At 38.4% G+C, this 24,478-nt stretch overlaps 2 protein-coding genes across 8 annotated transcripts in view; one reads left to right on the top strand and one right to left on the bottom strand.

Moving 5' to 3' along the window:
* Nucleotides 1-3,527: 3,527 nt before the first annotated feature.
* LOC116718909 (BTB/POZ domain-containing protein 1) lies at nucleotides 3,528-10,114 on the bottom strand. 2 transcript variants are annotated; one of them, XM_032561200.1, is made up of 8 exons: nucleotides 9,529-10,114; nucleotides 8,067-8,223; nucleotides 6,396-6,501; nucleotides 6,107-6,304; nucleotides 5,770-5,962; nucleotides 5,598-5,685; nucleotides 4,418-4,564; nucleotides 3,528-4,344 (listed from the first exon to the last, which is right to left on the bottom strand). In XM_032561200.1, exons 1-8 carry the CDS (start codon nucleotides 9,933-9,935, stop codon nucleotides 4,186-4,188), a joined length of 1,455 nt encoding a protein of 484 aa, XP_032417091.1. In that variant the 5' UTR covers nucleotides 9,936-10,114; the 3' UTR covers nucleotides 3,528-4,185. The 2 variants fall into 2 exon arrangements, with proteins under 2 accessions (XP_032417091.1, XP_032417092.1); XM_032561201.1 differs by having other exon boundaries at nucleotides 5,770-5,899; nucleotides 9,529-10,113.
* A 655-nt stretch (nucleotides 10,115-10,769) lies between these two features.
* Nucleotides 10,770-24,478, top strand: part of LOC116719198 (transmembrane 6 superfamily member 1) — a 58,676-nt gene continuing 44,967 nt past the window's right edge. Inside the window, exons 1-10 of one of the 6 annotated variants that reach the window (XM_032561645.1) lie at nucleotides 10,770-10,843; nucleotides 10,961-11,073; nucleotides 11,181-11,284; nucleotides 11,417-11,514; nucleotides 11,597-11,700; nucleotides 11,780-11,862; nucleotides 11,972-12,090; nucleotides 13,661-13,765; nucleotides 13,847-13,939; nucleotides 14,025-14,144. In XM_032561645.1, the coding sequence (XP_032417536.1) occupies nucleotides 10,982-11,073; nucleotides 11,181-11,284; nucleotides 11,417-11,514; nucleotides 11,597-11,700; nucleotides 11,780-11,862; nucleotides 11,972-12,090; nucleotides 13,661-13,765; nucleotides 13,847-13,939; nucleotides 14,025-14,144 (918 nt within the window). In that variant the 5' untranslated portion in view covers nucleotides 10,770-10,843; nucleotides 10,961-10,981. Of the gene's footprint in view, nucleotides 11,074-11,180; nucleotides 11,285-11,410; nucleotides 11,515-11,596; nucleotides 11,701-11,779; nucleotides 11,863-11,971; nucleotides 12,091-13,660; nucleotides 13,766-13,846; nucleotides 13,940-14,024; nucleotides 14,145-24,478 lie in introns of those variants that run through there. The other 5 variants (XM_032561644.1, XM_032561647.1, XM_032561648.1 and 2 more) reach the window with 5 other exon arrangements.

The following is a 24,478-nucleotide window of genomic DNA, read 5'->3' as shown; positions in this document are numbered from 1 at the left end:
GCGGTGGTTCTGATGACATAAAAGCGGGGAGACCATGAACATAAAACTGAATAAATACGATCACAACTTTCTTCTCGTCTTTCCGTTAAAGTGATTTTTTTCTGGGCTATCGCAGCTAAAAATAGGCTTTGTGTGTCATTAGCAAAATGAGTCTTGAATTAAAACTTAAAAAAAATACATTTTTAAGAGTGAAAAGATATTTTTGGATATTTTCATCACTCTTCTAATGAATTTAAATATTATTTTAAAAAGGTGATTACAGACTTTGATCATTTCAATTTTGTTTTCAGCTACAAACCAAGTTCTCATGGATTGTTTGTCTTTTCTATATTTTTCTTAAGTCAGATGTCATGGATTTTCATCGGCATAAACATCAAGACCCCTCTGGCAATTTATTGGATGCAATGAAAAAATAAACACATCCCTTCCTTCCTTTTTCTTGTGTGATCTGATGTGAACGAAGTCACAAAGCAGCAGTTTCATCTGACGTGATCAAAATCCTTCCTGTCTATTCAGAGTCTTGCAGGATCTATTGATGCTCACCATGCAGTCCTGTCTACATGGTGTTTAATTAGCCAACTGTCTAAAATCATCAGGAGACAAATTGCATAACCTCCACCAGCTGGACAAAAGGAACACACAAACATGTTTTTTTTTCTGCAGGTTAGTTTTGCTCAGAAGCAGCCAGATATACACACACGCAGAGCTGTGTCTCACACCAGAACATTTTGTTTAAATACCATTTAAATGAGTTACAGATATGGAGGATGTGTCAAAGCACACTGCACAGGATACCTAAATAAATGTAAGTGTGAAGATAAATTATGTCAGCAAATTAAAACAGACAAGCTGCAACCCGGAGTTAAATCCTAGCATGTGTACTAATGCAGTACAGATTTCAGGAGGGACTTAAAAAAAGGAAACTTTTCAGAGTCAGATTGAGCAAAATGGAACAATTTTCAGAGTAAAGTCATAGAACAGGAAAAATGTGAGATTTAACGTAAAAGCTGAGCAAATACATCAAACTCGTTTATTTCCGTACCTGCAGGGCTGTTCTTACTCTTAGAGGCTACTCTTCTGTAGACTCTAGGAGGTTTTTTTTTCATATCCTCATCTTCTCTTTGTTTTTAAACAAACAATGTCCATTACACAACTCAAACATTTCTGTCTATCATATAAGACTAGGTAGATTTCTCCCTAATTGCTAATTTTCATCTACAACTCCTAGCAGCTGTACGGTATTGTACCAATTATGCTTGAAAAAAACAACAACAAAAGATTCAGTCTATTTTTCTTAACAGTTAACGAATGAGACATGCTGTAGTAAACACTGAGCAGCTTGACTGAGCTGAGCTCTGGATGCTGAGTCAAAAAAAAAAAAAAAACGTCAGAGGGAGACAGAAAAAGACAAAGAACGAAGACCCATAGGAACCATCGAGCCTGACCCACTTGGTTCAAATTTGTTGACATAATCGTTTTTTTTATCATCCTGTCTTTCTACCCAGGCAGGTTGTGAGAGCAGCCATGAGACCTTGAGGTCTCCTCCAGTTAGAGCTGTTGTTAGAGTTTGTGTAATAAAAACTATTAATTGGTAAATGGGCCAGGAAATGTAAAGTATCTAACCCTGTTTCCCAAAATGCATGACTAAGCTTAGTCAAAAATCTGAATAGAAATTGCTACAGCCATCTTCCTATAAACTCTAAGCAGTTTATCTGTCTCTGCTGAGGAAAAGCAACCTCCCCGCTTCATATGACCATGATACTGCCACCACCGTGCTGCATCACAGTGATGGTGTTTTCAGTCATAGACAGTGATTTGCTTGTAAAACTGTAAACAAGAAAGTGTTCTCTGATTAATGTCCCAGGTTTGTGTCATAGTCTTCTTCTTTGGATGATGCAGTGAGTGCTGTGTGAATTGTTAAACTTTAATAGGTCTAAATAAATCCGGTCTGAGACAAAGTTTCCGATTCAAACTTTTTTTTAGTTGCATATTATCTAAAAACCCCAAAAAAGAAAAAAGGCTATAATCTTTGATGTTAAAGTGTTCACTCATATCCTGGATGTAAAACCACTTTAGAAGAGATTAGGACGCTATCCACAGTCGCAGATACGCATTATCATTATTGCACAGCAAAGTCCTCAGCAGTGCCTAATATAGTCCTGCTTCATTGTGATAAACATCTCACTTCTGCACTGTCGTGTGTCATAAATTGTCAAGAACCAACAGCAGAGGCAGAAATCGCCTTCCCTGCTGTTAGTGCTCCAGTCGAAGGCTCAAACTGTCAAAGACAGCTCATTCTGCTGTCATACACCCACCCACACAATAGCAGACACAAACACCACCACACACATTAAAGCACAACACCCTCTCATGGATTTGTAAGCTAATAACTTCAGCAATGAAAAAAAAGAAATCACATGATACAGTTAACATTGTGTTCAAGCTTATCATCTATCACTTTGTTCAATGGAAGTGTAGTCCTAATAGATCTTTTAAATATTATAGCTATGGAGCTGTATTTCAACACATTCCAGGCCTTGTAACACAAAACAGGTGAGAGTAGAGGCTTCAGTGTGTGTCCTACTTTTTTTTTTTTATTACTGTTTTACATCGTGGGTGTAATAAAAAAAAAAAAATCCCTGCGTCAAGCTGATTTTACAGAATCTTTCTTCTATAAAAGGCTGTCTAAGTGGGCAGTCGGCAGGAGAAGCTCTCAGGTCTCGGTGACTCACCTGACAGCCATCGTGGATCCATCTCCTCATCAAAGCCCACTCACAGCTGCCTAAAAGGGCCCTCTTGTTTCCAAAGCGTGTCTCGCTTAATGCATGTACACCTTATGCAATGCAAGAGCACTTGGGTTTTTGAGATGTTTCAGCAGACGGCCCTTCAGCTCACACAAGCAGGAAATCCGTCAGGGCAATGCTAGGGCACTTCGCAGCATGACTTGGGTAAGAATAACAGAAGCTAAAGTTGTTGTGAAATAATGTTTTGATCTTTGCTAAAATCTTCATTAAAAACAACTTCAAAATAACAAATATAATAATACTCCACTTAAAAATGGGATAAAAGGTGTTTTTGACACGGCGGGGTTAAAGCGCGTGACTCATGTACGGAGGCCTCATTCTTCCTCGCGACCGTCACAGGTTCGAGTCCCGGACACTTTGACCTTTACCGCATATCGTCCTTCCTCTCATTCCCCACTAGTCTGTGGAAGTACTGTCAAATAAATGGCCTTCGAGCAAAAAAAAAAAAAGTTTTAAAAAATCGTTAAAAAAAAAAAAAGAGTAGCTGCTGGATTTTCACAATGTTGCATCACTTTTTTTTTTTTTTTTTACTGAATACATTCATTGTTTAAGAAAAAAAATAAATAATTTAAAGGTATTTCTCAATGTATAACTTCCACCAATAGTTTTTTACTTGTCTTCTGCAGTTAAATAATTTAACTGATTTGAAATTTGTTTAGGAGACAGCATCACCTAGTGGCAGACAACGACAACAACAACAACAACAAAAGAATACACATGAAATATTGACTGAACGAATCAGTCGGTTTGGTCTTAGCGCGTTTTATTGCCCAAAAGCTAAAAATAAACTAATTCCGGTTTAATATACCCATAAATGTCTCAGAACATTTGTTTCCTGTTTTACATTTCAGTGAAGTGCTAAGTAAACACTGTGTAATAAGTTACAGAAAGAACTACTGGCAAAATTAAGCACAGGGAGACTTTGTACAACACAGAGAAAAGGTACTTGAAGACACCTGTTTTATAAAGTACAACAGTGCACATTAAAAATATGCATCAGCACAAACAGACATAGCGAGTTGGCCTCATTGAAAGTTGTGTTGCCATCTTTGTTGTTTTAGTTGTGCAACTTCTGCACCACAGGCAGCTTAGTTGCACAGACAGAACATCAGTATTTAGACAACTTGCAACAAAATAAAATTTTAGGCCCGAAAAACTTTTTTTTTTCTTTTTGCAAACAGAGTTGCACGTGTATATATGTACAGAGATTCTCACACACGGCATTCTCACTTACACACACACACACACGCACACCCACACACACACACACACACACCACTCCAGGCGATCCCGAGGCACTGCATCCATTCACAGAAGTCCAGTCCTTCCAGTGGCCTGAGGTCTCCCTGGTTCTTTGTACCTGCATGGCAGCATGTAAAGTTCATATGTAGTAGATGATCTCCGGTATCTGGCCGTCCTCTACCGACGTGCCGTTGTTGTTTCCAGGTGAGCTAAAGAACAGAAATGTAGTTTTGGTCCCAGTTGTAGATTCTTGGGTCACTTTCTTCAACCCTTTAGTGCCGTAATGAGAGTCTGGACCCTGTGAGGTAAAACACGAATCGGTTAGTTCAAGTTTTCGCGGTGATTTCTTCTGACGAAATGCTCAGGCTAACCTTTAGGGTGGCACATGCAGTGTAGCTGATGTTGGGCAGGATCTCCACAGGCTCTTTAAACATCACTCGGAAGGTGTTTCCTGAGCCGTCGCAGCTGAAACCGGTATCATTCTGGCCCAGTGTGATACGTTTGTCACTCTCTAAGATCTGAAAACAAGAAATTGTTGATTTATTATCAGAAGCATTGTATGTATTGTCTGCATAACGAAAGAAGAAAGAGGTTATTGATGATTTAACAAGCAGGGTGGTTTTATTTCCCTACATGTGGCCACATAAGTACTGTTTTTCATTAATAAATGAAATCAGCATTTGAAAAATGTATTTACCATTTTGTCTAATAATAAAATTTGCTTTGCAAGTTGTCATTTAGGGACAAAAGTGATGTGGTAAAAGGTCCCAGCACAGACTGCACCTCTTTTACAAGGGCAATTTGTTTGGATTGTGCAGCAGGTTAATGATTGCCTTTTACACGGAGGTTTAATCAGTTCTCACCTTTGCTTTATTATTTGCTCCTGTTGCCTTTTCTTAAAAGTTAAAAACTGTGAAAACATTGTAAAGATTGCTAGTGAAATCCCTCTTTTCAAACCACCAGATTTGTATTAAGCAATTAAAAAAAAAAAAGTCACATCTAGGAGTGAAAATATGATCAGTTCCTCTGGCTGCCCTCTTCAAAGAGGATTAAAGCTGAAGTCATAAGGTAACTAAATCTATCTATGTCAGAGGTTTGCAAACTTTACAATCCAAAGAGCCATTCTTGCTCTCAGTCCATCTTAATAAAACTTTAGAGCCCCAAATATCATATAACCTTTTGAAAAAAGACATCTTGTAATTTCTACCGCATTGTCTTAAATAACCAATATTTTACTTACATGTTTTGGGTTGTAAAACAAAAAAAGCATAAAAGTTTGTGACAAGAGGATGAATATATTTTCATCCATGGGATGTTTTTATGGAAAATCTGCTAAAGACACAGTTTTCAACCTAATGACAAAAAAAATAAATTGCTTTAAAAACACGTTTCTGGTACTTTGAGTGACATTCTGCTGAGGAAATGCAATGCAATTATTTCATGAAAACAAAAAACTCCTAAAAGCTATATTAAATCTATATGTAAAAATATTATCTGGCTTATCGTTTTTACTCACGCTATTCCTGCTGGACCAGAGGTTGAAGGCCTTACCTGAATGTTGACCTGATAGTCGGTGGGTCCATGTATTGAGCCATATAAGCCAAAACCCACGATGGATATTCTTCTGTTAACATTAAATCTACAGAGAAACATAAACAGGAGAACAGTCATTAAAACAAACCACGGGTTTCGTCCCGGCGTCGACTAACGAACGTAAGCTGACCTGATTCTGTCGCTGGTGCCGCTGTACCCCCACCGGCTCTCAACCTGCTGGAATCTATTAATGCTACACTCCTCCCCCCTGAGGCAGCAGCGAGGCCTGTCAATGTAGTCGACCCGTGGTTTGGGGTTTACTGTAAAGTGTAAAAACAGATTTACCACCTCCCGATCGAACAATATTCCAGATTGGGCAGGCCCTGTCGCACAAGAAAAAATATCAAACTGGTTTCTGTGGTTGGAGCTGTATGGACACATCAGGAAACATGAAGAACGTGCTGAGTGACGGCTGATCTGCTCAGGACACACTGATAACCAAACGGTCCTTCTGCCAGGACACATACCGGCTGCGAACTCTTCGACGGTCATGAGCGGGAAGCGGATGAGCGGGAGCGCTTTTCCCAGAACCTTCTGCTTGTTCTCCGAGGTCGGGGGAAGCTGTTGTCTGTAACACTCCGCCTCTGCCCAGCGGACCACCGCTTCGAACAGACGATTCTCCCTGATGCTGAGTGTGTCTCTCTCCAACACTGCACATAAAGTATCTACACACACAAACACACAGAGCAGCTATACTGTTAGATCCTACAACAAAGTGGCGGAGCAGCACACACGGAGTGAAGAAGACTCGCATACCAAGGTCAATATCAGTGAAGCCCTCTGCGTTTATTGCGTCTGCAGTGCTTTTGTCGATAGTGTCCAAGCAAAGAGTGGCAAGCTGAGGCTCATCAAATAACCTCGCCTGTGAAATAGAGCAGAATATTCAGATTACAGCCATTCATTTTGTTAAAGGCTGGCTGCAGCAATTAAATAACGCGCATACATTTGAATTTTACCAGTGTGTAAAACTAATACAAAACCATGCCAGTGATGAAATATGATGAATCAAATTAAACATTGTAATTTCATTAGAGATGCACCAATCAGGCACTTCATGGCCAATTTCCAGTCTAAGCTGCCATTTACCCCCCATTCTAGAGTCAGACATGAGAAAAAATGAACTGCAGGTTTTTTGAGAGATTATATTACAAACCTACCTCTGTTTCTGTCTCCAACCCTTGTCTAAATTTTATTTAAGTATCTAAGTTTTATAAGGCATTTTTCCTATGCTTTAAGTGGAAAAAAAATGCCAGTAGAATCTGTACTTTTTTCAATTAATACTAAGGAATTATCGACTCAAAACAAAGTCCCATTTCTTGTGGAAATGTTATTAGTAACTTAATTTTGTCTTATTTCAACACTACACACATATTTGCACTAGAAACTAGACAAAAATACTTAAGATTTTATGTTTTAGCTGCGTAAACACTATACTGACTGAAAATGTAGTTGGTTTTTTTTCCAGTTTTAATGCATTTTATAAGAAAACAAGAAACTAATTTTCACTGTCTTACCCACAAATCAAGAGAAAATGTGTTAATTGATGGGTTCACTTATAGATTAAATTGCTCCATATATTGTGATACTGTAATTTATAACAATACTGTAGTTTTGTGGGAAACATATAATTAAGCTTAAAATATAAAAAAATTACAACAATAAGAACATTCACTTCTTTTTGGTCTGTCCTACTAATTTAGGCTTTAAGGATGTAGCAAACACTTGCATAAACATGTGCAACAAGTTCCTCAGTGGAGCTGATATATTTTTTTATCTAACAGCAGAAGCACATGTCCCTAGTGTTATCTAATTTTAACTTAACTAAAACCTAAGAATTATATATATAAGAATATAGTCAGTGTCTTGTGGCTGAAAAACAAAGCACCTTATTTTTCATGCATTTAATAAACCAGTGGGGAAAAAACCATATTATTTTAAGTGCATGACCTGATAATCAGAGCCAATTAAGGGATAATAAGGAAAAATCCTTCAACTGCCATTGGTTCATTTCCAAAAATTACACTCAGAAACCACTACTGGGAATGTGTGATGCTTAGGTTTTGTGGAAGAATCTATGTTTTACGTTGCAGTCCTTCAAGATGTTAAAGAAATATCAAGCAACTGTAGAACAAAATGTTGAAACCTGAAGGAATAAACACAAAATAGAGCAGCTAATGTAATTAAACGCCTACTTGGAAAATATACCAAGAAAATATAAATGGAGATTAGACCAAGTGACTTATGTCATAAAACAGCCACCAATAAAGACTGTGAATGCCTCACCAGTTAACAATGACTTTAAAAAGAACATTACCTCATGTTTGAGTAAAGGCACTTTGCATCCAAGAGGATTATTTACATTGTTCAGTGTTTTTAGTTCCTCTACTATCATATATTGACTACGCAGCTGCGTTGACTGACAGTAACCTGAGTGAGAAGCATGAAGGCGTTGTCGGCTCTGAGGTGCTTGGTGAGGAACTCCACACAATGGCCCTCCAGAGCTGGGACTGCATATTTCTTTGCTGTGTACAGAGTCGTCATCACAGTCTCTGGACCAATATGGACCTCGTCGGAATACAGAAACCTGCACAGCAAAAATAAGAATAGCAAGAATAAGAATAAGCATTTTTCACCAAGCTACCCTAAGCTTCGAATTCAAATGTGAAGAAAATCTATATTTTCACGTGTATTTGGTTGAGGGGTGGGCATTTATTTTTTTATTGTGATAAATTTCTTGTCATGATAAGAATTTTGATTTTGATTCTAGTTAATGTCTAAAAATACTGTACATATTGTCTGGATCGTTACTTTTTAGAATCTTCTCCACTGTTTGCTTTAATAAGAGTATCAATACGTTTTAAAATATAATTAAATGCCGTTAATGTGTGCTGTTACTTCTTTATGTGACTGGTAACCTAAAGAAGCGCATTAAAGATGCATGTTTTTCAAGAGCAGTGTTTGTGTTTGTGGGGCTGTGACTGCCGTGTCATGCAGTCACAGCCAGCAAGTTGTGTGAAAAAGAAGTAGTAAATAGTTTTTATGGTCACGTTTATCGTTATTACAATTAGGCCTGTCACAATAAACAATAAATCAATTAATCGCATGATAAATTAAAACAAGCTCAATAATTTCCATTTGCAAGGTTTATCGTTTTCCTCTTTTCTCTCTCTTTCTACAAGAACTGGTCTTCATTCTGGTGCTTTGGTCTCAGCCAGTAATTTTTCAAGAAGAATTTTGTCTATAATTTATAAATTTAGAAGACTTTATAATTTATTTTATTTTTTGTTTCTGTTGTTTTATTTATTTATTTTGGATATTTAAAATGTCTTCCAGTTCCAGTGTTAAATGTTCATTAGAATTCAAAGTTTATTGATCTTACAGAATGTGTTTTTCCATTATTATGCCATTACCTTTATATTACTTGAAAATGGTCTCAAAACAACAATGTCGTCGTTTCTGGCAATACCTTCTGGGACAATTTATCATCCAGCAACATTTGTCATCATGACAGGCCTATGCACAATACTGCCACAAAATATTGTGATGAAACTTTAAGTCTATATCGTTTACCCTTACATTGTTTTCCCTTTACATTTTGTCACATAATAAATACTTCAATATATTTTATTAGGATTTCCTACAATAGATCAAAACAAAGTAGTGCAGAATTGCTGAATGAAAATAATCTAGAGTTTTCTCCATACAGGTTCTCCATTCCGTAAATATAATCCATTTTCTAATACGCTTATCGTTCTGGAAGGGGCTGATGTGGAAACAACTTGTGTTCCCTTGTTATTAAAATGACTTGTTTTGTTTTTCTCTGTGCATTCCTGGTGTGTAGCCATCTGAAAGCTGTGTGGGGGGTCTGGGACCACCTGTCCCACCTCACCTGAGCAGGGCCAGGAAAGCTGCAGGCTCCACATCAGGGAGCTCTATTTCAGCCGAAGTGGTGGCCATCCCCCCGTTAAACATGGCATCAAACACGGCGCTGCCAGCGGCCAGGACGAACTTATGAGCAGGTATCCTCTGGGCCTGTCTGCCTTTCCCGACAATGAACCTGACGTCGCTGAGCAGCTCGTTGTTGAAGAGGAAGGCGAACCGCTCCTTCAGGGAGCTCTTCGTCGCCTGCCAGTTGTAGACGGGCTCCCGCTGAAGGCCGAGGCCCGGCGGGGAGGCGGACGGTGCGGGAGCTGAGGCTGGCATGTTGCACAGAGCCGCTGCCGCTCCGCATTGTACCGAGTTGGACGGAGCCTCCGGACCGCTTTGGTTCGACGCCAATCCGCCGCCGCTGGCCATTACGAGCCACAGCAGTTTTTCTGCCTCTGATCCTGCAAAGAGCAAAGTGCTAATGATACCGTGTAGCGACCGCAGAGGTGATTAATTTATTTACGTGTTGTCCATCGCGCAGGAGGCCATTGCTCAGGTTCTTCGGTTGCTAAAGAGACGTACTTCCTACAAAAACACATTTTCCTCGTTTAGGATTGGACGGCGTCTGGCCTCGTTTAAGTCGCATTACTGCCCCCTGGTGGGCTCCTCCGTGTAGTTCCACAAATTTTCTACACTCATTCATCAACAAGAATTTAGATAAATAAATAAATGTTCCTCAATTTTAATGTTTATTTATATTAAGTGCACTTTTCGGTTTTGCTAAATCAGATATTGCATATATAGATATATTAAATATGTGTATATATGAAATTCTTAAATATTGAAATAATTCTAATTCTAAGATAATGAATTATGATGATTTTTGACATATATTTATTTAACCCTGAATTGAAGTCTGTGGGTAATAAATTACTGACTCAAGATTGGAATTACATATATATTTTTTTGCTTTATGCTTTTGTTCATATTAACTGCATTTGAATCATTATAGTGTGTAAATGTTTATTGAGCTTTTTTATTATAACGCTGCACTTTTGGAGATGATGCTTTGTTTGTCGTTTGTTATAGTCAACAACTAGATCTCGGTGTTTCTTGTTTTAAAAAAGTATGTAATCTCACAGTAATGAAAAAATAACCCGCTCGCATTGTTTCCTGTCTGATTAGCATGAAACATGGCAGATTGCCCGCCTCACTGAGCATGAGCAGTTGTGTACGAGAGCGCCCCTGAACGTTGGTAAGAGGTAAAAAAAGAAAAGAAAAGAAAAAAAACGCATTCATGATCCAGAAAGACGAGAGGGACAAGACTGAGTTCACAAGTGAGAGCAGGACTGAAAGTTTGATGACTGCAACAGATCCCTCTTTCCCAAACATGACACAGACTAATCGGGGACTTTTCTGGAGCTGATTTCTGTTGATTGTATTTTCTCTTCAAGAAAACCCCCAGACGTTCAACAATGAGCGCTTCTGCGGGGACGGGGGTGTTCATGCTCTCACTGATGTCCATCCCTTTCTGCTATTTATTCAATTCCTTCATTTACAACAACAGGTAAGTACATTTTCAACTAACTCGGTTTGAAGATTACAAAACTATAAATGTGTAGTGTTATTAAAATTGTTTTATTCTAGAGATCAGATTTTTTGCTTAATATTCAGTGCAGAAGCTTTCTTCTTCGCTGGGTGCACAGCAGTCCTCATTCTGACCATTTCAGTTCGTTTTATGCTCAAGAAGAAGGCTCCTGTTGATCCTCTTTTCTATGGTATGATTTCCTTGTCTTGACTCTTAAAACGTTTACTGCTTAATATATCCACTACTTTGTTATTCATGACCACAAAATTATTATTATTGTTATTTTTGTTTACTAATCAACTAACTAAAGATTTCAATGCAGTGTATGCAGTATTGGCATTCCTGAGCGTGGTGAATCTGATCATTGGGCTGGAGCAAGACAACATCATTGATGGCTTTGTGAAGTTTTACCTCAAAGAGGTAAAAACTGCTGTGCGTACAGTGTGTGGCTCACAAACATGTTTCCCCATATAGATTTTACAGATAAATCTCTGTGTTGCAGGCAGAACCACACATTAATACAGCGCATGGACATATGACTTCCTATTGGGATGGCTGTGTGCATTATCTTATGTATCTGCTTATGATTGCTGCCATTACTTGGGGGTATGACCTGTCCATCCAAGTGTGTGTCCGTACATGTGGTTCCGGCAGTAATAATAGCGGTGTTATATGGTTTGCGCAGGGACTGTTACCGAGCGATTGGACTGTACTGGGTGGGTTCTTTTCTCATGGGCACCATGGTCTACATTCTTGGGAATGCTGTGGGTAAGAACACCAAAAATAACGGGGGTATCTTTAGATGAGCAACTCTTAATTCTCAAGTGAATCTGTGTTTCTCACAGTGATATGTTATCTTGTTATGTATTTTGTCCAGGAAAATATGGGAGCCAAGTCACTCCTCTCTTCGTCCTCCACATGCTTTATATCACAGTGTCTGGTTGGGCTTGCTTCCGGATCTTAAGTCAACCCTCTACACACGATGCTCAGTTAACGGTAAGTTACTGGATTCCTCTGCACATCCTCAATTATTCTACATGGGGTGTTGCTTTAGACTCACTTGAATAGATGACTTGAACCATCTGCTACAGTCAAATCTCATCATGTACACTTTAGTACATCTTCTGCTGAATGCTCTCTGCATAGGATATAAGACACAGAAGTGAACGTTTCCAGAAACCGACTGATTCGCCACGCCAATCATCAACATCAGCATTTCACTGTAGTTCCAAGTGAAAAAACATATTACCAGGGTAGAAAATGAATGTTGCAGGCTGCTAAACATTTGAAATAAGGCAGTTTAAACTCTACTTTCCTGAAGGATGAACTACTGCAGTTCATCCTTTTTGTTACTTTGAGTATAAAATAGTTTATACCAATGACTTCTGCCTCCACCTGTCTGTGAAGACACAAGGAGTAAATTCTGTGGTCAAAATAATATTGTAGGGTTTTAAGGGTTAGATAGTTTTACTCCTCTTGGTTTCAAAGGCAAAAATCAAAGTGACACCAAACCCACGCCGAATGTGGATAAATAACAGATTTCAAAAGGTTAGTTTGGATTTTTATGAAGTGTGGTTATTACCAGTAATAGTTCATCAGTGATTCTTTTGTACAATGGAAACAAAACCTACAAGTTTATTGAGTTCTTGGCAGAACTACTGAGAAGTCGAATCTGATCTGGAGGGAGCGATGGAAAACACGGGGTAATTAGGTTCCAGGGATAAACATTCAGGGTAACAGTGCTAATTATAACATCCAGGCATTTCATTGCCTCAAAATTAATTACACATGAAAAAACTATGATTCTCAAACTCAGCTGTAACAATTTGAACATAAATGTTAAGCAGATTTGTGCTCGTAATGTGAATCTCTGTCTGAAATAAGTGGTCAAAATGGGAATATATCACAAATTTCTTTCACATGCTGACTTTGTCTTATAAAAAGCAACACTTTAGTATTTCTGACACAAAAATAAAAGACAAAGGAAATAGAAGCATTTAACATGAACTTTTATTTCTGCACATTTTCACTCCAAACTTAAAAATACAAATAGCAAGAACATGTCTGTAGCCGACAGTCTCTATGATAACAAGGAGCAGCAAAAACAGGAAAGACACCTGCTCTGTCAATAAATGGGAAGGCAATACTCTCCATAATAATAATAATAACAAATTTAATTGAAGATTAAATTCTTCCAGGTCATCATACTTATCTTAAATCTCTAATGTAGTAAGCACTGGTGACTGCAGATTTATACTTCCATTGGCTAATTCATATTATTAAGGAAAATAGAACCAAATTGGTAGGCTTTGTTCATATGTAATAATACTTAACGTTATTTGTATATATGAACCTAATAATAACCTATACACCCATTATGTGTATAGATCCTAGTCCAGAAATAAGAGTACAAATTGCTGATGTAACTTTTTCAACAACAGCTCTGATCTCAGTGGTGATCTTTGGTCATTTTCTCTCAATGATGAAGACAGCAAAACACTTTAAGCTGTAGATGCTCATGTCAGGAGCACAGACAGTTGAAAACTAGTCGAATGTCATTTTTCAGAGCATTCAGGAATCACAGCGGACAAACTTGCTCCACAGACCTCTGGATTTGCTGTTTATCGTCTACCTCATTCCAGCTTTGGCCTTTTGTGTCTTCAGAGGCTTGGTAAGAAACTGTGAAAGGATCAACAAGTATAAATCCTGGACTGATGAAATGATTCATCAGTGGCCCGTGTTTGTTTTGGAGGTTGTTCTGGACTGCCCCAGTAAATGGTGTGAGGACTACACCCAGCAGTTTGAGCCATACCTAAAAGATCCCTCCGCCTACCCCAAAGTCCAGGTAACTCAATGACATGAAATATGATAAAACATCATCCAAACACATCCTGATCTTTAATGTCTTAAACTGCATTCACATTTGCCAGATGCTAGTGAGCATGCTGTATTCTGGACCCTACTACATCATCACCCTGTATGGGTTGTTGGTCCCAGGATGTGAATGGGTGCCCGATCTGACTCTTGTGCACTCAGGTGCTCTGGCTCAGGTAGGTAATACTGATCATTTTGAGCACAGCTGAGGGTAGGCAAGTCAAACTTGTTTGCACACACAGAGGATTTCAAAAGTGTTTTTTTTTTAAATTTATTTTCATTTCATGTTTCAAACACAAACTGTTAGGCATTTTGAGGGATTTTACGTGAGACAAACAGAAAGTATTCAAGAATACTTAAAGACATACCAGACACTTTAGGGATAACTAGTTATTATCTCCACAAATCTGGTCTTTATGGAAGAGTAGTAAGAAAACAGTTGTGGCTGAAAAGATGCCTGTAATGATTCACTAGAGGGACCCAGAAAATCAGCCACGACACAGGAGTGAGCGGTAAACTCAGATATTTATTAAAAGGCAGCTAAAATCGGGCACACAGGATCGTCAGCTGCAGCACTGGCTTGGCGATCAGTTACTGTAGTGATCGGCTGAGGGACAAGGAGGAGATGCTGCGCTGACGCAGGGCTCGGGAGGAAGTGCCTGGGAAGGGGAAGCGCTGATGCAGGGCAGTGCACCAACCTTGTGAAGCAGCAGAAGAACCAAATCCAGATCCGAATTCTTACTCAGACAGGCCGAGGTCATACACAATCGGGGCTGAGAGCAGAATCCGTGGGAATGGGCGAGAGCGGTGTAACTGAAACAGGCGTGGGTCGAGATACAGATGGGTGATCAGTAACAGTCCGACAAGGGCAAGGCAGAAGGGGCAGATCTGAGGAACAAAGCGTGGTAGTAACTACGAGGGCGAGGTAGAAGTGCTGGAAAACTACTTGCTGAAAGCGTTCGATAATCTGGCAGCTTGGTTGTGACTGAGAGAGGCTTAAGAAGGGAGACAATCAGGAAGCAACACAGGTGCGAGGAATAACGGAAATGAGGGACGTGACATGGATTAGCTCAAACAAAAAACACAGAGTACAATGCGAACATCACAGATGCCAAAGTAAATCTTTGTTAAAGTTGGTCACAAACCTTGCAGGGAACACACAAAACATTTGGAAGAAGTAGGTCAGATGAGAAAAATCCAACTTTTTGGTCCACAACCAAATGCTATGTGTGGTGGAAATCCAATGCTGACGCAGCATCCAAATAAAGAAACATGGCGGTATCAGTATTATGCTGTGTTGATGCAAAGAAGCTGGTCAGTTTTGTCGAACAGACAAAATCAATGATAAACGACTTAATTTGGTTCACCTCACTTGACCTTTAGTAAAAACTCACTAACCTGTCAGAAGAAACAACTTATTTCCTTTAACAGATCACCTAAAAGTGATCTGTTCAATGTATTGCAGAGATTATGCAGCAATAGAGTTGGGCAGCCTCTCACTTTATTTACAGGCTTTTTATGGAGGTTGTGTAAAAGATTTAAGTTGAACTAACAGGAAGTCTCCGACTGCCACATTTGTGAATGTATCTGAAAGGGCTTCAACTATTCACCTTTAGTCAGGGTTTTTTCTAAAAATTGTATTCGTTTCTGTGTTAACTTTGTGTCTTGGTATTTAAAATAGTGAGTTAAGATGTCAGTGTAAGAGTTTTGGCCTTATTACACAGAGGTGAAAGAGTTCTGCGGGAAAGCAAAGGATTTTGACCAGATGCCAGAAAAAGAGTGACTTCATGGTGACATTGTGGTTATTCTTTAACTTTTTCTACTGTAATGTTTCTGGACTCATTGACTTGTTCTTTAGTGAATTAACCAGGGAGCACAATAGAGACATCTATTCAGATCTAAAAGTGGAACGCTATGAAGATTGGCGGCAGCAGCTAGTGCACCACTCTCATCTCCGCCATACAAAGCAGCTATTGTGTTTGAGCTCCAAGCTGCCACGTCACTCATCAGTGGGACTAAGGGCAGAAGGTGACTTCAGACCGAGAGGAATGGTGGTATTGGTGGTATTCACTTAAATGTCAACTGCTCAGCGGGAGCTATAAAAAGAAGCGCTGATGGTCCAGAAGGCTGGCTTGCTATGAAACACGTCCATTTTCAGTAGCTTAATTAGAAAAGATGACAGGGCGGGTTTAGTTACATTTCAAATTATTTGGGGGTATGTCAACAACTGCACGTCTAGATCCAATGGCTTACTAACAGAAAATATTAGCTGTAATTACATCATCTTCTCCTGTTGTGTTAACCTTTCATTTTACATTTAAAATATAAACTATGCTGAAGTTTAATATATGGCAATATTGAAAAGAAAATACTGGACCCCAAGCTTCCCATATAATTCTAATTTATGACAATGTCATATTGATTAAATTTTTTTTATAATTTTTTTATTTGATAGAAAATATTTTTTAAATCCAGTTTTCAGCCTCACCAAATCACTTGGAAGACGCATCTTGTCAGTGATGCATTCAAAACTTTAGTCTCTTCATCAGATCTCAGTTCAATGTTGCATTTTGTTATGATTGAAAACAAACATACTGATTGAAAGATTAGAAAAATTTGCTTGAGATGCACTACATTGGGTCAAATCTCACTTGCCAGTAAGTAGAACTATTTTATGTCATATGGCAGCTATAAATTCAAAGAATACAGATGGTGTTCCTCAAGGTTTCATTCTCAGCCCACTGTTTTAAAAAAATGATCTGTTTTCTTTGAAAGGAGTGTATCCACATCCCACATCTAGACTTTCCAGTTTTTGCTCTTTCTGCCATACAAAACTCTTTTAAATATATCAGTCTGTAATGACATTCCCTCTCCTTCAGGTCTTCTAGATTCTGGAATTGCTTAGGTCATCCCAAACAACAACAACTTGAATTTTCCTCTCACTAAGCAATTCTTCTGTTAATCTGGGTGCGTAATTGGACTGACTATAATGCTTAAAATGTTCAGTTTCTCTTCCTCCTCAGCTTCTTAACAGACATCTGAAAATTATGGGTGAAATATGACTGGTATTGGGAGGTTTTCATAACTTTATCGCCTTGAACAAAACCTCTGATGCTGCCACCTCCATCTTTAGGTGCACTTTCCACTCAGTCTGTGGACTGAGTGGAATTATGGAATTGGGTCGAAACACATCTCAGTGTGTTTTGTCAGATATGGTCTATCAGCGTGCGACTTGTATAGACCCCCTCAGGTAATCAAATACCTATTAACCAAAGAGCAGAGCTGAACTAGAAAATTCCTGAAGAAATTTAACCGGGGCCTGCCAAAGTGTGCCCGTCGGTTTGGACCAAGCGTTCTGATGCTAGAAATTAGCATCAATGCTAAAGAAAGCTGCAATCATATGAGGAAAATCACAAGAATGTTTACTAACATGTACTTGCACCATTCAGTATGATAAAGTGAGTGTATCAGCTAAAATTAGCAAAAATGCTAATGTTAGCATGATAGCTGTCACTAGCATGTGGGACATCACTAGCATGTTCTCTATAATGGACTTACTCTATTCAGTATACTAAACATGGCTAATAAGTCAAATAAATAGCTAATAGCTTATTTAAGCTAAAATGCTAATGCTAATGAACTGCCTTGCTGCGCAAGGCAGTTCCCTAACCTGAGAGAAAAAGATAATGCAGAATAATATTATTGCACCGCCTGCGGCGGTGCACTAACCTCAGGGGCATATTGAGGCTTTTATTTTGAAATTTGCAGTAAGCTTCATATTAAATGCCCACAGTATTCCATTGTGTAACAGTGCTTTGGATAAAAAAGTCACATAAAGCCAAAAAGACTAATTACATGATGTAAAAATGGACAAGGCTTTTATTTTGAAATTTTTGTTAAGCTTCATTTCAAAGGGCCAAACTAATCCCATGTCTAACAGTCATTGTGTTGAATCAGTTATATAATGCTCGAAAGAGCAGTTATGTGATGTAAAAATATTCAAGGCTTTTATTTTGAAATTGTCAGTATGCTTCATTTCAAAGGGCCAAACTAATACCATGTGTAACAGTGCTTTGGACGAAAAAGTCGACAAAAGCCAAAAAGAGCAATTACATGATGTAAAAATTGTCAAGGCTTTTATTTTGAAATTTTTGTTAAACTTCATTTTAAAGGGCCAGATAAATCCCATGTATAACACTCAATGGATTAAATCAGTTATATAATGCTCAAAAGACTAATTACATGATGTAAAACTTCTCAAGGCTTTTATTTTGAAATTTTTGGTAAGCTTCATTTCAAAGGGCCAAACTAATCCCATGTCTAATAGTCATTTGGTTAAATCAGTTATATAAAGCTCAAAAGAGCAAATACCTGATGTAAAAATTTTCAAGGCTTTTATTTTGGAATTTTCAGTGAGCTTAATTTTAAATTGCCACACTAAATCCATGTGTAACAATGGTTGGGTAAAATCAGTTATAAAAAGCCCAAAACACAAGTAGTTCTAAAGGCCAGCTCAGTCCTCCTCTGTAGTAACTGACAGTTCCACCATGTTTGTAGTTCTGACATTAGAAGGGCATTAGAATGTTGTCTGTAATTGACTTACTGCACTCAGTATATTAAACATGGCTAATAAGTAAGAAAATAGCTAATAGCTTATTTAAGGTAAAAGGCTAATGCTAATGAACTGCCTTGCTGTGCAAGGCAGTTCCCTAACCTGAGAGAAAAATATAATGCATGCTAATATTATTGCACCGCCTACGGCGGTGCATTAACCTGAGGGGGATATTGAGGCTTTTATTTTGAAAAAATACATAAGCTTCATATTAAATGATCACACTAATTAAAATGTCTAACAGTGTTTGGGTTAAATCCGTTATTTACTGGCCAAAACAGCCAATTGCTCTAAATGGCAGCTCAGCCCTCTGTTTTAACTGAGTGTTGATTAGAACTACAGTGATGCGTATTTGTAGTCCTAACCAGCAGCCAATCCCCTCCTGTGTTCCATTGCTATGGTTATCAATCCTCTGCTAACTGTCATGTGTGTGTGACACAGAGAGGTGGAAAAAGATTTCTATCTTTGTGAGACACCCCATTGGTTTATATGGAAAAAGCAGTCCGAACAACTCCTTGCCGTTCAGGAACCGAGAGACGTATTGGAAAACCGTTTGAAGCATATGAGAGGACTATTTGTCTTCTCCCATAGTACCGCGATTCATATTTGTAGCTCACTCACAGTAATTGCAGTGATAAGACAAAAATGGTGCATGCAGAGCTCAGAAATTTTTCAGAAATACATGGAAGTGAACCTGGGAGAGCGTCAGTTATCCTGGCGCATGATTTCGCTCTGAAGCACCTTGACAGAAAACCGTAAGCCCTAGAGAAATTTCGAAAACATTTTACCGGAGCAGGCATGCGTATCGATGTCATGACCGAGTTTGATACCAATTGGGCGATATTTGTGGGCATGAGGGCGATCTCAAAATTAATTTGGGGTCAAAAATTCTCTTCATTTCTCACTCTAAAAAAGCGGCAGTTGGTGTCAGTTATGCTCTGCGTTTCGGCAGTTGGAAATTTGGCTCGTTTTTCGCTTTTTACGTCGCCATCGTAAGTCCGATTCCTTATAAAAATAATAGCTCCAATTCCTGGACACACAATTATCACGTTTAAACAAGATACGTATCACGTCTAAGATAAGTATCACGCTATAGCGTGATAGCATTGAAAATATTTTTTTTCCTGTGTGATAGCAATGCGCTGCCATACAAATCAAACCAAAATTAATACTGTTCCATCTGAGGACAGTCGGGAATAAAACCCACTTCCGTTTTTCAGTTGAATGTGTTTGGCTCATTTGTCTACACTGGGCCACACATATATACAGGCATGAACAGCAGCACACGCCTAATAGGATTAAAGATAAAAAAAAGTGTGCAACACTCCCAGCCCCAAATGAAGGATTGTTTATTGGAAGTAAACGCTGAGTTTCACTGTAATAGCTGTATGCACAAACACACACACACACACAAAAAGGACAGTGTAAGCTACAAAAACACACTCTTACAACCAGAACGTTTCAACTAAAAATAATGTTCACCTCTAAAAATATCAACTCTAATTCAAAACTATGCCCTAGTGTTTATATACAACAAATTCACAATTTCAATCGATTAAAAAATTAGAACCATCCTCATTTACAAAAGAAACATACCTTGTGCCTCTATCAACAGGGCCGCTAATCTTCTGTTCCTTTCTGCCGTTAAGCTGCCATTCTACAACATATATAGAGCAAAATAAAAATAAAATAACATCAAATCAAAAACTGGAAGTCATGTGTCATACAAAATAAAATGAGATAAAGGAACAAAGCGCTAAAGATGTCTAAATGAGAGACAGTTTAACCTGAGTTCATCCAACACTTTTCCTCATCAAAAATGTCTTTTGATGAGGAAAACACTGTTGAGCAGATTTAATGGGAAACCAGGTGATTGTGTTTTGCATTGTTAAGCCTATTGAAATTACAGCCACATTGGCAGAAACTAGTCTAAATTGTTGGGAAAAGTTTCATTTGTCTTAATATGAATGAATTTATTTGGAAATGTTTTAATGGTTTGAAACATCTCCTTTACTAGAAGGTGTGAATCACTTCAGAGCTTTTCCTGGTTACCATAGCAATAGCAACTAATGTTACACTTCTACCTAACTGATGATGTCATTAGGATCAGATGCTTTGTGTCATAGGTCTATGACATCAGCTCTGAAACCTCTTAAATAGTTTGTCACTTGTGTTCTAGAGCCAGACCTGCAGAACCCAGCGGATTTATAGTGAATTGTTCTCTTTGCACCGTGAGACAGAAAAGGAAGATGGACTCCCCTCGTTTACCCAAGATTATTATTCCTATGGTAAGGACAAAGAAGATACAACCAAATGAAGAACTGTACCAAGCTTTGCGACTTCGAGAGCAGGAAGAATCTTCAAACACCGTTGTTTCATACTGGACCATACATACAAAAAATGCAGAACATGAACGAAAAATGAGACAAAGAGCTGTGTCCACAGCTAATTGCAATGAGGTTACTGGGAAAGACAAACATGACAAACAGTTTAAGAAGCCTTTGTCATGTAAAAAGGAACAGAAACCCATCATACAGGACCTGAAGAAAAAAGAACTTGCGAAAGACACTTTAAAGGAGAACATTTTTTCTAAAGAAATGGCTATGCGGGAGACAAATGAAGACTTTCCTTCTATATCTGTGTTTCAACACCAGCGTGAGATGAGGCTTCCTGAAAAGGTCCTTTCGCAACAGGATTGTAAAAAGATTGTTTACGACAATCTAGACAAAATAAAGAGGAAAGAAGCTGCCAATTACATTCTTCTGGAGAACAAGCGTTGTGCAGAGAGGGCCAATCGGCAGTTACTCCAGAAGTTGCAAGAGGAAGAAGAAAGGAAGCAGAAAGATGAAATGAAACAGTCTCTGACTGATACCTGGGATGCTCAAATTCAATATAAACAACAGAAGGAGGAGAAACGAGCTAAAATTGAAAGGCAATACAGGGCTGCCATGATGGAGTCAGATAGACTCCATCAAACTGAGGAAATTGAGATGAGTAGACGGAAGAAAGAGCAATGCCGGAAATTTTTGAGACAGAATGAGACTCTGCGTACCAAAGAAAAAAAGAAATCTAGTGATTACAGTTTAGAGGACGTACTGAAGAAATGTGATGTTCTTTTACAGGAAAAGCGTTGTGACATGTTTTACGAGGATGAGACTGCCACATTGTCACATAAAATACAGCAGCAACAGAACACTCCAAAGCAAAACCCTCTGGCTGATGAATTGGCTGCCAGACATAAACGCAAAGAGAAAAAGAAGAGGGAAATGGACAGGGCTGAAAGGCAAGGGGTTCTTCCTGGATACCGAGGTGAGGAAAGTAGACAGAAGAAGGCGGCTCAGCAGAACCTGAAGACACAGAACAACGTTACTGAGCCAGGAAGAGCTGTTCATCATCAATCGGTCGTTCTAGATCGTGACAGTCACTGTGACATTGCTGATAACAACACAAGTCTTGAAATGCGTAAAAAAATCGTGTACGACCAACTTTCACTTATAAAGAAAAAAGAAGATATGAAAAGGACTTCTATGGAGGAAAAGTTAATGGAAGACATTAAACATCGGGAAGCTGCAGAGCAGAAGGTTGAAAAACTGGAGAAGGAGAAAAAAGCTGCAGCTAACATGTGTTTGATTGATTCGTGGGGTTCCCAGATACGACGCAAACAGCAGGAGAAAAAGGAACTTCGTGAGGCTGAGAGGAGAGACATGCTGTCCTTAATTGAGCTGGACAGAGTGTGTGGAGGTGAAAGTAGAAAAATCAGCAATCAGAAATGCAAACAGCCTGTTCAGGGGACTCTGCCAGCAGCAAGACCAGGGAGAAGCAGCTCCAAGTCCTGTGCGGGAAAAACCAGCAATGCTTGCAGATCTTCACTGAGTCGTCAGAAGGTTAGCAGTACCACGCCTGTCAGACTTCCCTCACTGGACTCTAGCTCTATACACCTCCCTGAGGATTGCCAAGAGACTGAGAATAACCTTGTAAAACTCCCATCCATTTCCATACAAAATGAATAATTGTTTCTCAGCTGGCCAAGGAATGCGAGGGGATTCCCCTGGAGCTGAGGAGAGGGAAGTCTGGGCCTCCATACTTAGGCTTCCGCCCCCACGACCCGACAAGCAGAAGAAAATGGATGGATGGATGGATGGATGGTTCTTCAAATTTGTTTACATAACATCTTTGTAAGATTGTTAGCTACGTCAGACATATGAGGCCTTATCTTTGAAGGTAGCATACACGGTATTAGTAAGTTTAAGTTATTGGTCGTCATTTTAACAAAAGGTTTTCTCTGGGTGCTCCAGTTTTCCTACAAAAACGATAGACAGACCGATAGACAGATAGACAGATAGATAGATAGATAGATAGATAGATAGAGATAAATAATTGTCTTTATTAGTAAAATTAAGTAATCCTACTTCAAATATAAGTTTTCTCTGGGTGCTCCAGTTTCTCTAAAAACACAAGTCACAGACAGACATTGTAATTTGCTCTCTTAGTAAAATCAAATAATCTTGCTTTAAACAAAAGGTTTTCTCTGGGTGCTCCAGTTTTCCTACAAAAACGACAGATAGATAGACAGATAGACAGATAGATAGATAGATAGATAGATAGATAGATAGATAGATAGATAGATAGACAGACAGATAGATAGATAGCAGTGGCGGGCCGTGCATTTCACACCTAGGCCTTCAGTAGTGCTCCGTCTGAATCAATCCAACCCTCAATAACTATTTTATGGCTATAAAACTTCTACTGCAGGTACAGCTGCGACACACATAAAAAAAGCATCAAAAATAACCTGATAAAATTGCAATATTATTTAGGAATATAGCAACATTTTACTCACCAAAAATCCTGATTATTTGTACACAAAATCCATCCTCCTTTCTTTCCTCAAGATTTCAATTACTCTGTTGTGCAGATTATCCTTGCGTTTCACTTCCATGAAGAAGTCCTTTTCTATCGCCATCGAAGCTAATGCTGAAAGTCGAGCCTGCCCGGTCCTATTTCTGGCATAAGTTTTAGTTAGTAGACTGAAAGTGGCGGACAAATCCTTTTCCCGGTTGTGACAGGCTTGCTAGCTTCGGAGTTACCCGACCTTGTTTAACAATGTCCAGCTTTTCTTGAAAAGTCCGTCTTGAAAATGGCTTTGACAGTAAATCTCCAACCAAATCCATTTCTTCTCCTCCTTCACCATTGTGGGTTGACAAAACAGCTATTAAATCAACACAACAATATCTTTGCTTGCGCAGCAGATGCAGTTTCCTAGCTCTAACTAGTACGCGCTTTGACTATCCAATCAGAGCGTGTGAATACGCTGACGTTTCCGCCAACTCAAAATCTGATTGGTTGAAGCAACAGTTTGATGGACATTTATTTTATTCTTCAGGCCCAGCAGAACTGATTGTGAAGGCCTCCAGGCAGATTTCTTTGACCCTGGCAACAAATAGTGGCTGAAATGTGATTGGTTAAATGCTTAAATATGAAAATCAGTCTGTGATTCAGATATTTTTAGGCCAGCATAGATAGATAGATGGATGGATGGATGGATGGGAGGCCTTTTAATTGTTGTTTAATGTCATCATTATACATATTTATGTAGACATATATACATATAACTCTTTCCAATTCAATATATATATATCTATATATATATAGATATATATATATAGATATAGATATATATATATATATCTATCTATCTATCTATCTATCTATATATATATATATATATATATATATATATATATATATATATATATATATATATATATATATATATATATGTGTATAAACACATATCACTCTTTCCAATTCAATATATATATATATATACATATATATAGATAGATTTATATGTATGTGTATAAACACATATCACTCTTTCCAATTCAATATATATAT

The sequence above is a fragment of the Xiphophorus hellerii genome, chromosome 4 (genome assembly GCF_003331165.1).
Source record: "Xiphophorus hellerii strain 12219 chromosome 4, Xiphophorus_hellerii-4.1, whole genome shotgun sequence".
Taxonomy (NCBI): Eukaryota; Metazoa; Chordata; class Actinopteri; order Cyprinodontiformes; family Poeciliidae; genus Xiphophorus; species Xiphophorus hellerii.
The sequence above is the reverse complement of the archived record's forward strand: the minus strand, read 5'-3'. Positions and strand labels throughout refer to the sequence as shown.

Coding starts and splice junctions, on each gene's coding strand:
- LOC116718909 (XM_032561200.1), bottom strand. CDS start 9,935: ATGGCCAGCGGCGGCGGATTGGCGTCGAACCAAAGCGGTCCGGAGGCT. Junction 8,224..9,528: donor GCTTTCCTGGCCCTGCTCAG/GTGAGGTGGGAC, acceptor TTTGCTGTGCAG/GTTTCTGTATTCCGACGAGG. Junction 6,502..8,066: donor CCTTCATGCTTCTCACTCAG/GTTACTGTCAGT, acceptor TCTATTTCACAG/GCGAGGTTATTTGATGAGCC.